The following is a 12,325-nucleotide window of genomic DNA, read 5'->3' on the forward strand; positions in this document are numbered from 1 at the left end:
TGTTTTCTTTGGGGACTTACCGGGTGCAGTAGATATGTCAGATATTGTGGCTTCTAAAAGTCTGACAAGCTCAGATGAAAAGTAAGGTTTGATCATGTGTTAACACCACAGTTTGGATCTGGCAGCTTGAGGCGTTTAAACACGAGTAAAAATATACACTGTTTGAGTTCAAGTAAGGACATGTTGACATTTCCTGATTTTTTTTGTTTTTTAATTTAATTGTACTGTATTTTTAATTAAAAAGTAAATAAAGTAAAATGCTCCCCTTGTAATTTAAAAAAAATCAGAAGAAATACTCTTTGCATTTACTTTTTTTTATCCTGCTATCCGCTCATTCTGTCATTCAATTGCATTGTTCATCTAGTTGTAGGTTACTAAATAAACAAAACCTTTGGAATAACGGTTAAACGATGGATATACTCACAGGAGTTGTGTCCTGCACGCTGGCTTAGAATCTGTCTTCTAGGCCAAGTCAGATCTTTGCCTGCAGGTGTCTTGCAGCAATCCAACGAGCAATAATCTGCACACGTGCTTCCAGATGTCCCAGTGAATTTCCTGTGACTTAAGGCACCAGCTGAGCTCTTTGAAACTCCTGATAACTTCTATTTGTTCAGGAATGTGCTGCACGGCTCCAAATTCCTTTTTGCCCTCAAAGACGAATAAATGATGGCATCTGGCTAGATCGAGCACCTGCTTACCTGATCTATCCTTCATGTAGTCACATGCACTTTTTAATTGGAGGTAGAACGACTGTGTTTTCATTTGGGGAAAAATAAAGTTAGTAATCACTATTTACTCATATGTCAAATGAATCGTCCATATTGAAATAAATTGAAATGGCATTGATCCATTCCAGCCCTTCCCAAAACATTTTTTTTGTGGATAAAATAAAAATAGCACTAAATGAACCTGGTGTAAGATTGGTTGGAATTCATCTTGCAACTGCATTCTGGGGAAAAAAAAAAAAAGGAAATAATATACCGAACATAGCAAATAATAGTTATTGTTAGAGACAAGCAAGCAAAACTTTTGATGTCATCACCGTAAACTAACACCGCAAACTCATTGTCTGAAATGTAGTTTCCCCTTGCCAAGCTGCAGGAGGTTTCCACATCCACAAGGAGCCACACAGCATCTGCGCACGTCCACAGTGCTCTGCCTCAAAGTCTAAAAAAAAAAAGAAAAAAGGCGTATCTGCAATTCAGAACACATTTTTCTATCAGACAGGAGATATATTGCTGACTAAGTATTGTCAGATGTTGGCAAATTCCACATATTTTTCATATCCGGCTCTTGGAAACGTGGGGGCCGCCGCTTCAAGACTCAAAGCACATCATCAACAAAGATGCTGCTTGACCTCGGGTGCAGAAATGCGCCAAATAACCATTCTGTTTTCTCCCCAAATAGTTCTACCAATATAAATGCAATATCACAGGCTATAAATCATTTAGGATTTCATTTGAGAAAACACATTTATGTGTGGGGGGGTGCTCATCAATAAAGCTGGCCCATACAAACTTTTATTTATATATTCATACATTCAATAGATTCAGTTTATTCATTCATTCACAAGGCCCATGTGTGTGTGTGTGTGTGTGTGCGTGTTGACCTGCGGTGTAACCGTACTATGCTGCGGGCTAGTGCACTTCCCCAGGGGGCTCTCATCTTTTACTGAGCCCTGACAGAAGATGGAGGCTGGGAGAGGGGGTCCGCTGCATTAAAAAGCCTTTACCTACCTCTGATTTATCACCTCATGCCTCACACACACACATGCGCCATCTCACCGTTCCTCGCCTCAGCTCGGCTTTCAAACACACACAGAACGCACGTTCGCAAACCATTTAAGATGGCCGCCTCGGAGACAAGGGTAGGGGGAGCTAACCCGTGGCTGCACTGTACCGCAGTGGTGATTTTGCATTTGAATAGCAGCCGCCCCTAACCTGACCTATACGCCCACACTTAACTTGATGATTTGGGTGAATAGCGGGTTGCATGATCAGCAGCTACGGCACATCAACACAGAAATGGAGCAATTCAAATCAACAAATGGCGAAGCACAGTAACTGAAATGTTCTCGAGATGAAGCTACAAGCACTAGAAAAGGTGCACTCGTGTCCATAATGACAACGCAGCTCTTTGTCCTTGAGAAGGTTCAAGACTTGTTAATAATATTCATTCGTCTATACGGCTCGAATATATTTGCTGCTTCGGTTATTGCCTCGGCGTTGAGAAAAGGAATAAATGAAGGAGAAAAAGCAAAGAAACACCAATTGGATTTAAACTCAATGTTATTCGATGAAAGCTAGTCATTTCGAGTATCTTTTAATTATCAGTTCTGAAGCGTAGGAGAAGATTGACTGACATTTATTAAAATGTGTTTATTCCTCGCATGTCATTGATAAAGACATTTATGTGACATTTGTAGGAGATCAATAATTTGGTGCATTTACTTCATGCATCCATGTAGAGGGCTGACACCCGCAAAACCACATAAACATTTATGGGCATGCTGCAAAGCTCCAAGGTGGACCGCCAGACGCTCAGAACATTATTGTAAAATGAATCTAAGTCTTGTATAGTGAATGCTAGTAAAGTCAACTGCCCAAAAAAAAAAAAAACATTCTCAAACTCACCTAGTTTTTATTCTGTTCTCTTTAATTTGTGCAAAAAAATCTAAAATCTTACTTAATATTGATGCTGACCAGTTATTTATAAAAGCAATACCATTTTTTTCCCGCCCCCTGTAATCTTGTGTGTAGCCTACAGACAAAATGGAGAATGAGAACGAGCGCTGGCGTGGCTTTTGCCTCAAAACCGTATTTCATTGTTGGGACCGCTACAATCTAGATTACATCTCTGCGTCTTAAAAGTGTACTTTCCTATAAACAGCAATCTGCGGCTCATAAAAATTCGCTCTGCTTCAGCATAAACACTCCCCTTGTCCTCTCACCCCTTTGCATGTGTGCGTGTGTTTGTATGTGCACGCCTACATACATACATTTGGCATAAACAATCTTCTTCTCCCGTCAGTAGCGCAGAGTGATCCATCAGCTTCCCCACGGAAAACCAATTTCACTGCAGATGTTCACTTTTTCACCCGCACGCACGCACATGCACGGAGAGAAGGAAATGAAAGTGAAAGCAGACGGAGACATGATGGTGAATTGAAAAAGAAAGGCAGAATACGGATGAGTCGCCTTGCTGTGTTTAATAGGATGCGCCGTTATTCGCTGTCTCATCAGTTCAACGCCGAAAATGTTCATCTGTGGTCGTGGATGGGTTTTACGTGACCGCTCACATTGAGGCAAGCGTTTCAGATGCTACACTGGAAAAAGAAAAGAGAGGAAAAAGATTTCTTATTGAGTTTTGCGCCAGGCCCTGCAATGTCAACATTATTACAAGCGTGATTAAACGCGCAACATATTTGTCTCCTCGTTTAAATGTGTTTCGCTGTCTTGTTTTGGGTGTTGAGTGGCGTCCTTGCATGTGTTTTGGCAGTGCATACATGCAAGCCGACCCAAAGTCAGACAGAAAGATTCTATGCATACAAAGAGTGGCTGGCTCGCAGGTTAATGGGCTTAACATCAAAACAAGACAAGAATGGCAGTGTCATTTTTTTTTTTTTGTCAAGGAGCTGCATTGCCGTGAATGACTGGCGGGCCTCTCAAGTGCCATCTCAGTCTGTTAGAATTTGGAGATGACTTTGAAGAGCTTTTTTTTTTCTTATATATTTCTTTTTTTGTAGGACAAATGCAAATTAAAAAGCATTAGGCTCCATTCATTTGCGGTCATGGGCATATAGGCCACTTTTGGTCTGAGGGCCACTTAAGGCTGCCTTATTTCTTCAAATGACCTTGAAATCAAAGAAAGAGCGAGTTTTAATGATTTAGAGGGCTCTTAAAGGCTCGGCGAGAACGGCGAGACGCGGCCTCATTAAAATTTTCATTTAAGCATTAAAAAAGCTTTTTGGTACAAACGTTCCTGCCAAGATGCCGAGTTGATACGCAGACGAAACCGTAAGAATGGCCAATGCATCTATTCGGCTCTTCATCAAAGATTCTATGAATAACAAGACATGCGTTTGGCTACTTGTGTTTTGGGGTGTGTATGTGTGTGAGTGATAAACGACCAGTTGTGGAGAAGCGTGATTGGGTGCAGGCTCTGGGAATGACCTGGGGAATGCATAGTGTCTCTTTATATTTCGCTTCTATTTCTTCACCGGCTGCTCTTTTCTTGTGCCTGGCATCATTTCAGTTTGGGTGTGTGCCTTTGGCGATGTGCAAAGACTAACTTAACATGTGCCATCGCCATTTAACATTCCTGGACATTCCCGTTTCCCAATTGCTCCGAGGGTTCAGAACCACCTGAGTGACATCACACCGGACGGTCGTAAAAATATACATAGCGAGACAAAGGTGAGACAAAGTGTTAGCTCCCTCGCAACAGATACGTCAGATAGTTTTCAGATTTGCTCGCATCTCCACAACTTCATGTCGTCTTGTGTGTTTAGCTATTTACAGCCCTGACAATCAAAAACAACAACAACAAACTACACAGCACCCTTTGTGTCTCAAGGTAAAAAACAGGAAATCAGGCTTTTGTCCGCTGGAGATGGCATCAAAAAAAACACCTTGTTTCATGTGTCTCAAGCAATCCCATCTTGACGCCTTCACGTGTTCCCCATGTGGGGCTGTGACGCTCCTCACAACACGTTGGGAAACGGCACGCAAGTCCCAGCGGGCAGCCGTAACACGCTCATTTGTCGACATAGCTCTGCCGCACCGAGCCCCTGTTTGATTCCTCTCAGGTCGCCCCTCTACTTTCTCTCTCTCTTTCTATCACCTGCTCATTTTGCTGTCTGTAGCGCCTCTTTTCTTTCTTCCTCTCTGTCATTCTGTCGGTTGGCCCGTCTGTCTCCGTTTACTCCTCACGGGCCTCTTCTCACACCTCCTCCTTCGCTTTCACTTCAAAATACGTGCTAGTCGTCTGTCTGCGTGGAAAAATACCAGCGGTGATTGCATCTTGTAAACTGTCGATTTTCTTCAAGTTTGTGCTTCACGAATGAGAATAAGTAGGCCAGAAATAGGCACATCAACTGGGACAAAAGGTACTAAGACTTCCTGTCCTTGGTCATGCACTGTAAAAGCAATGGACGGCACTAAGTTGAACGTCAACAACAACCCAAAAACAGTGAAGCGACAATGTAGCCGCAAAGAAACCCTCCAGATTGCATATTGGAGCACAGCCCCCCCCCCCAAAGAAGCCATAAATAATAATAAAAAAAAATTCTGTGTCCCGCATGTGAGCACAAGGGGCTTCCAGATTCCTCATGTGTAAAATGGTGGATGCATTGCAGGTGCTGGGGATGTATTTTGAATACAAGCCAGGTGGTGGTGGAGTTATTGATGGTAGGTTCTTTTAATCACCATCCCCATGCCGAATTTGGGCTCACGTTTTAGTGGGTTTTAAATAAAGCTCCCCTAGACTGCAGGTAGGGGGAATAATGATAATAATAAGGGCAGAGAGAGAGACTTGAAAAGAATGTGGCCTGCAAAAGAACTTCTGCAAAGATAATGAAAACTCAAATATACGTATCAGATGCAAGGCGTTTCTAACGTCGATTTGATTGATCCGATTCTCTTGTCGAAATCAAGGCTTTGAGGCAAGGAGATAATTAGCAACAAACTTCAGCCTGAGCAGTTTTATGAGCACATGAAACAAGGACAAAGCCTTTTAAAAAAGAAAACATGAAAAACGTATGGATCTGCACCTGACTGTCGCTATGCTTTGTTTCATTAATGAACTTCTGAACTACAGGGGGTCTTCAGCTGATGCAAGGAATAAAAAGTAACACCAACGTAACCTGATTTTGTTCAAGTCATTCAAACTTTGAATGCAAATATGTATTGCAGTCCAGAGAAAGAGCTAAAATGAGAATGCACTTCGAAGCCAACATATCAAAACAGCACAATCAACATTCCAAGCTGGACCTAAATGATCCTCCCCTTTCTACCGTTCCCTGTTCTGGCCGACTAAGACTCAGCCAAAGGTGTGTATGTGAAACCGACTAAATATGTGATGATGAGCTGTTTATCCTTGTTAAATCCTGACAACATAGCAATGCCAATACACAAGTGGCCTCAGATGTGATGCTAGTCAATATCTATTGACAGGCAAATCAGCGTTGTTGTTCTTTGCTTCCGTCATTGTCCGGGCCTGATGCGTGTTGGGCTAAACTGAGAGTAAATGTGATTGGATTTTCAGTCTCTGTCATTAAATTCCCATGCGGGGAATACTAATTCCAGTATTTAGTGTGGTGATGCTAGGGCTTGCTTTCATCTTAAACTGATTCCAGTCTAATTAGATTGGCCATGTGGGGGGCGCTGGATGTATCCGTCTGGACTAATCCCTGCCTCTCTGTCCCAAACATTGTATTATCCAGAGAAAATCCATTGGCTGCAGGCTATTCAAAGCCAGATCAGCCTCTTCACTGTATCACGGAGAGAGCCGAGGAGGGCGCACCATGCAGCGAGGGTGGAACCTAATGGTCATGAGTGATGTATTGCTTGCAGAAAAAGGCCTTTTACGATTTACATTGGAAGCAACACACACACATTTCAGACTGATAGTTATAGACGGCATTTTCAAAACAACGGTGTCGAATGTCTCCTTGGTTATCTACATGGCAAAGCAGGTGCTATTTACAAGTTAGTTAAGCCAATAACAAATGATTGATTGGGTCGAGCAGCTTTTTCATTCCAACATGTGAGAATAATCAGATACACATGACGAAAATAAACGTGCGCTAACGTTAGGGAACCCCGACACTGCAGTATTGCACACCAGGGTCGGCAGCTGTTGTTTTTTCTTGCCCTCCTCAGCCCTTATTTGGTAAATACAGGAGAGACTCGTTCTCATCTTTTGTTATTAGTTCTGACCGATACATTTCATGCAATGCGGCTTAAGGTCTTCCGAGGCAGTACCTCGCGACACAAAAGCAGCATGGGACTGGCTTTTCTATATATTTTCAACTATTTAAGTGTGTATGGTGTTCTTCACTGTCTGTGATTTAATGGCAGACCACAGTGTACAGGGGTCATTCTTTAAGGCGTCTGAGAAGGCCAGAAACATTGAAAGGCCTTGAGCCATTGTTCTCCACAAAGGTCAAATGCAATTCAATCCCATAATATAGCAGGGGGGAGCCCTACCTTAGCAACCGCTTGCACTTGAAGAGTGGGCAACGGGAAAGGACCATTCAGTAAAACGCTTACCCGCTGTGAGCCGAGCACATTTATCAAGGGCGACCAGTGAAGTCAGAAGGGAGCAAAAAAAAAAAAAACTGGTTTTGAAGCTTTAACACGTCATGACTACCACAGAACCAAGCGTGTTAGCTACGAACAATAAAGGGCACAAGTCTTGCTAGACTGCAAAGATCCACTTCAGTTTTTCTGCCCATCCATCCATCCATCCATCCATCCATCCATCCATCCATCCATCCATCCATCCATCCATCCATCCATCCATCCATCCATCCATCCATCCATCCATCCATCCATCCATCCATGCATGCATCCATCCATGCATCCATCCATGCATCCATCCATCCATCCATCCATCCATCCATCCATCCATCCATCCATCCATCCATCCATCCATCCATCCATCCCCAAGAATAAAACTTATCGACGTACAAAAAAAATAACCTGAGAGATCAAAGTGGTTTGCAGATACAGTTTTTAATGTATCACAACAATGAGCAACAAACATACTTGATGAACTATTTCCAGAAGTTGTTCAAATACCATCTACAATAAACGTCATTTCAACTATGACAACAGGTCTGTGACAAATTAAAAAATAAAATAAAAGGTTCCACAACCATGTTATTACCGTGATACGGTACAGTTGAGACCTCAAACAGTACAGTAACAAAAACTAATGCGACTACTCTCTATATATAAAACATCAATAACATTTTTGGTTTAGTTTATTTAAAGTTTTAGCCGTAGGGGCTTCTTCTTAATAAAACCTCAGGGTGCATTTCCTATGTTACCCAGATGTTGAAGAGTACATATTGAGTAGGATATGATTGCGCCATGAAAATCCCTTTGACATCCAGAAGAACAATTCCAATTTTCAACCTTTTGAAGGCTGTCCTCATAAACATGACACAATCCGTCCCCCTTTTTTTTTTTTGTCTTTTTTTTTGTTTTTTTTTTAAAGTTCATTTTTTTTCATTTTTGGCTGCTGTGCAGTTGCAATAACTATGTACAGTTGCTGTTGGACCATCCGTTTTGTTGGTTTGTTAGCTTTTACCAGTCCTTGGTGTGGAAAGCGTCCTGTCTGAGATGCTAGCATCTTAGCACGCGATGCCAGCAAGCGACAAGTTCAGTCTTAAAATGCTGAGCCAGCGAGTGGGGGGAAGGCAAAAAGCCAAGTTGTGAAAGCCTTTGGAATCAGGACAGTCGCTCGTGTTTGTACAATGGCAAAATTGCACCTTGGGAGGCCAGAATGTCTCTTAGGAACCACACAATCGAAAAGTGTCTTCAGGATTAAAGAAACGGATAAAATACTAAAAATCCAAATGGACAAAAAGCTCACACAGAAAATCAAAAACGGACATTTGCTTTAAAACTTTGGGAAAGAACACCTTTAGAATAAAACATAAGAGGAAATGTTACTTGATTTAATTGTTTGAAACAATAACGAAGCATGATTTGATTTAACCTGTCAAACAGTTGCATTACATGCTACTTGCTCATCTCAGAATAGGAAATACCAAAAAGCAATACATTTTTGCATTTCTTCATATCAATAAATTTGTACCATGCACAGCCAACTATGAATATGTACAACAGCTTTGCTCTTTTTGTTCACAAGCCTTTTTCTTTCATACAAATAGCCTTCTGTTACTTTGGAATGAATCACATCGTTTCAAAGACCAAACCAGAAAGTGATTCTTAAAAACAACAAAACTAAACAAAACAAACTCAACACCTTTTGACAGATTCACATTCTTAGTTCCACAGCAAAATGAACAACGTAACGTAACAAAATGAGCAGAAGCAAATTAATTTATGGATCAGTATTTTGTCTGGTAGAAGTTTTGAGCGAAATAATGGCAGGCAAAATACAATGACACAGTAGCAGCAAAACGTTTGTAAGTTAATACTTTGCAATGTTGAAATTCTTTCGTTCAATGCAGATGGATCACAAGTGCCCAGAGAATTGATGGGAGGATGTCCACCTATGGACTCACTAGCAGTACGTAGGTGTAACACTGTTTTCAGTCCTACAAGTACATGAAATTGTTGAAGTATACAACACAAATGCTGTGTTTTTTAAAGCAGCATATTTGCAAACAAATGATCATACCTTTTTTTTTTTTCTCTAAAACATCGTGACCAACTTGTACCTTATCAGTTTCAAGTATACAGTACTGCTTTCGTGGATGCACCAATTGTTAAATAGATTGTTAGGCGTCAATCCTGTTAGACATATGGACCAATATGCTGCTGCGATCGACACAAATAATAATTAAAACACATACGTACAAACATACAAACAAAAACATCTCTATTAAATTAACAAATGGCCTACTTGTATGATAAAATGACAAATAAAAACGAAATAAGTGCACTATAGTCCAGACACAAGCAGGTACCGTAACAGTACAGCAATTCACCAGAAAAAAAAACAAAAAAACGGTTCTATTCACATGATCAGAGAGTCTATCAAAACTAGAGTTATTACCTCTTCAGAAAAGGGTGTGAGCAGAGGTACAAGTGAGAAGGTTGGCACAGATTAATTAGTATAGAGTACAATAACCAAAAAAAGGGGCGGGGTGGGGGGGCAAGGAAATAGTTACAGCTTGTATTAAAAACTGGGGTCATCATACACATTTACTTCACCATCCTAAATTCCCTCAATGGCAAAAGCGCGCCTCCGTCTTTGTAGGGCACAACTAAAAGAATATGCACATCGTCCATTGTAACAGTTATATTGTCTCTTGGTACTCTATACACACCAAGGAAATGCGTCCGATAAAGCTTGACATGTTTTGGTTATAAGCCAAGTGTACCCAGGCTTGCTGCTTTAACAAATGAGAAATGTTATGTTACCTGACCTGAGAATTTAAAGCTACTGAATTACACCTATCTAAAAACTAAGAGAGATTCTCTTTGAGGGTTCTGGATCGTCATCCCATACAGTACATGCTAGCATTTGGAAAACAATCCAGCTGAGGTGCAATTTGCTATCATGAGAGTTTTTGGCTTGAAACAAGGACCCCCTCCCCCTCCATTGAGGGAGCCTGTGGAATTTTTTTTTTCCCTACTCCATGTTTTTGTATACAATATAAGCTCAGTCAAGCATCTGCAACAGTTCTGTCCATAACAAAACAAAAAAAAACAAAAAAAAAAACATCAATCAATATCTTGCCAGCATATCAATATGGGAAAAACAATCCTGAGTCAATCATTTGGTACTGAATTTTTTTTGGGTTAAGAGAAACTTTGGAACTGCAGTTTTAAAAAGTCTTCTTATTTTTTCTTTCTTTAAGCAAGGGATCCTTTTTGTCACTCCTACACACTGAACATATCCATTCTGATACTACTGAAGCTCGCGTCTAGGCCAGAGGCCGGCTTTGCCTTGACTTCCAACGCGTTATCTAAGTCGTCCAGCTTCTGGCTTAGCTCATTGTCAGACTCGTCTGAACAACTCTCGGTGGGTAGTGAAGTTGGAACCCCTGAGGTGCTGCAGGAAGTTGAGGTAACCGTTGACGGCGAGGATAGGGAGGGAGGAGGAGAGGCTGACGGGGAGGAGGAGGAAGCAGCTTTCTGGGCTGTGGTGGTGGCCTGGAACAAGACATTAGGCCAGGACTTCATGGACAAGCGAGACAGATGAGGAAAGGTGTTATTAGAAGAAGCTGCAGACTGCGAGGTAGATGTGGTGTTAGGAGTAGGGGAGCAGACAGAATGAGGTAATAATCTAGTATGCTCTTTGGCATTTCTCATTGCTTGTTTGATTGTTTTCTCTTTGTGCAAGCTCGACTGAAGGTGTTGGCCAAGTGCTTCGTTCCCATTGACGACCACGTTGCAGGCGACGCACGAGTAGTTGCTCACTGCCTTTCGAAGCACCGTCTCTTGCGGATCACTAAAAGTGTGTCCAAAGTAGCAGAGGGATTTTTGATGACGCAGCACAGAATCTTCGTCAGCAAAAATCATCTGGCACTTTCTGCATATAAACTCATGCTTGATGGACGGTACAATAAAAGCATCTGGAAAATCCTTGGTACTTTTGGTATCGGTTTTCGGTTCTTCTTTTGTGCTTTCTGTTGAAGAGCCCGTGTGGGTGTCATGCTTAGTATCTTTAGCTTCTTTTGGTTTGAAAGAGTTGCCCGTGGTGCCCTTGGAGCTCTGGGACGTCTTCACGGCGGTCAATTTCTGTTGCTGCTTCTGCTGTTGCTCCAGTTGCTTCTGCTGCTGCTGTTGTTGCTTCTGCAGAGAATCTTGGAGGGACTGCTGGTACTGCTGATACTGCTGCAGAAGAGCGGTCGGGGAGAGACCAGCAGCCATCGCAGCTTGTGGGACTGCTGCAGGGCCGTATGGGAACAGGTTCTCCATCCCGCAAAGCGGTGGAAAATACCCACCCGGTTGAACCCCTCTCGGAAGCTGGGGTGAGAAGCAGTTTGGGAATCCAGGAAAGAAGTAAGGCAGGAATTGCCCTCCCAAGAAAGAGCTGGGATCACCGGCGGCCAGAGCGCTCTGAAGGGCCTGCAGCTTCGCTGTGTCCAGTGGAGGCTCACTTCCTGCTTTTCCTGCAGCTGGTTTCTCCCTCTTCTTGGCCACGCTGGGAGTCTCGGGCCGTGAGCTGCTGCTCTCTTTCTCGCTGCCCTTTGTCTTCATCTGAGGTGGCTTGTCTCCTGTCGTTCTACTCTTGTCTCTCTCTGAGTCTTTCCCTTGCTGCTCTGTATTATTTACTGCTGCCAAAGGTGTGGAGGGAACAGGAGGAGGAGGAGGAGGGGGTGGAGGAGGAGGAGTCTGCAGAATAGTCTTGGTTGGGGTAGTGCTGAGAGACATGGCAGGAGATGGGGTGGCTGGAGTAGGGAACCCAAGCATGCCAGCACCAGGAGATGCTAAAGCTGAAATACAGTAGTATATAGATATGGAGATATTCAATATTTAGATATTCAATCACAAATTGGGGAAATTTGATGTAAAGTTACTTCATTTCTCTCTTTTTTAAACCTCTTATTCAGATTTTGTTATGGATCAAAACTGTCGCATGTGCTTTAAGACAACGGCAGTCAGTCTTCATATAATAC

The 12,325-nt window shown here is 42.3% G+C and overlaps 1 protein-coding gene across 1 annotated transcript in view; it reads right to left on the reverse strand.

The window, feature by feature from the left end:
* Nucleotides 1–7,717: 7,717 nt before the first annotated feature.
* The window catches only part of zfhx4 (zinc finger homeobox 4), a 66,115-nt gene continuing 61,507 nt past the window's right edge, over nt 7,718–12,325 (reverse strand). The window contains exon 12 of the mRNA XM_061265586.1: nt 7,718–12,142. Within this exon, the coding sequence (XP_061121570.1) occupies nt 10,584–12,142 (1,559 nt within the window). The 3' untranslated portion in view covers nt 7,718–10,583. The remainder of the gene's footprint in view (nt 12,143–12,325) is intronic.

This window comes from Syngnathus typhle, linkage group LG19 (assembly GCF_033458585.1).
Source record: "Syngnathus typhle isolate RoL2023-S1 ecotype Sweden linkage group LG19, RoL_Styp_1.0, whole genome shotgun sequence".
NCBI lineage: Eukaryota > Metazoa > Chordata > Actinopteri > Syngnathiformes > Syngnathidae > Syngnathus > Syngnathus typhle.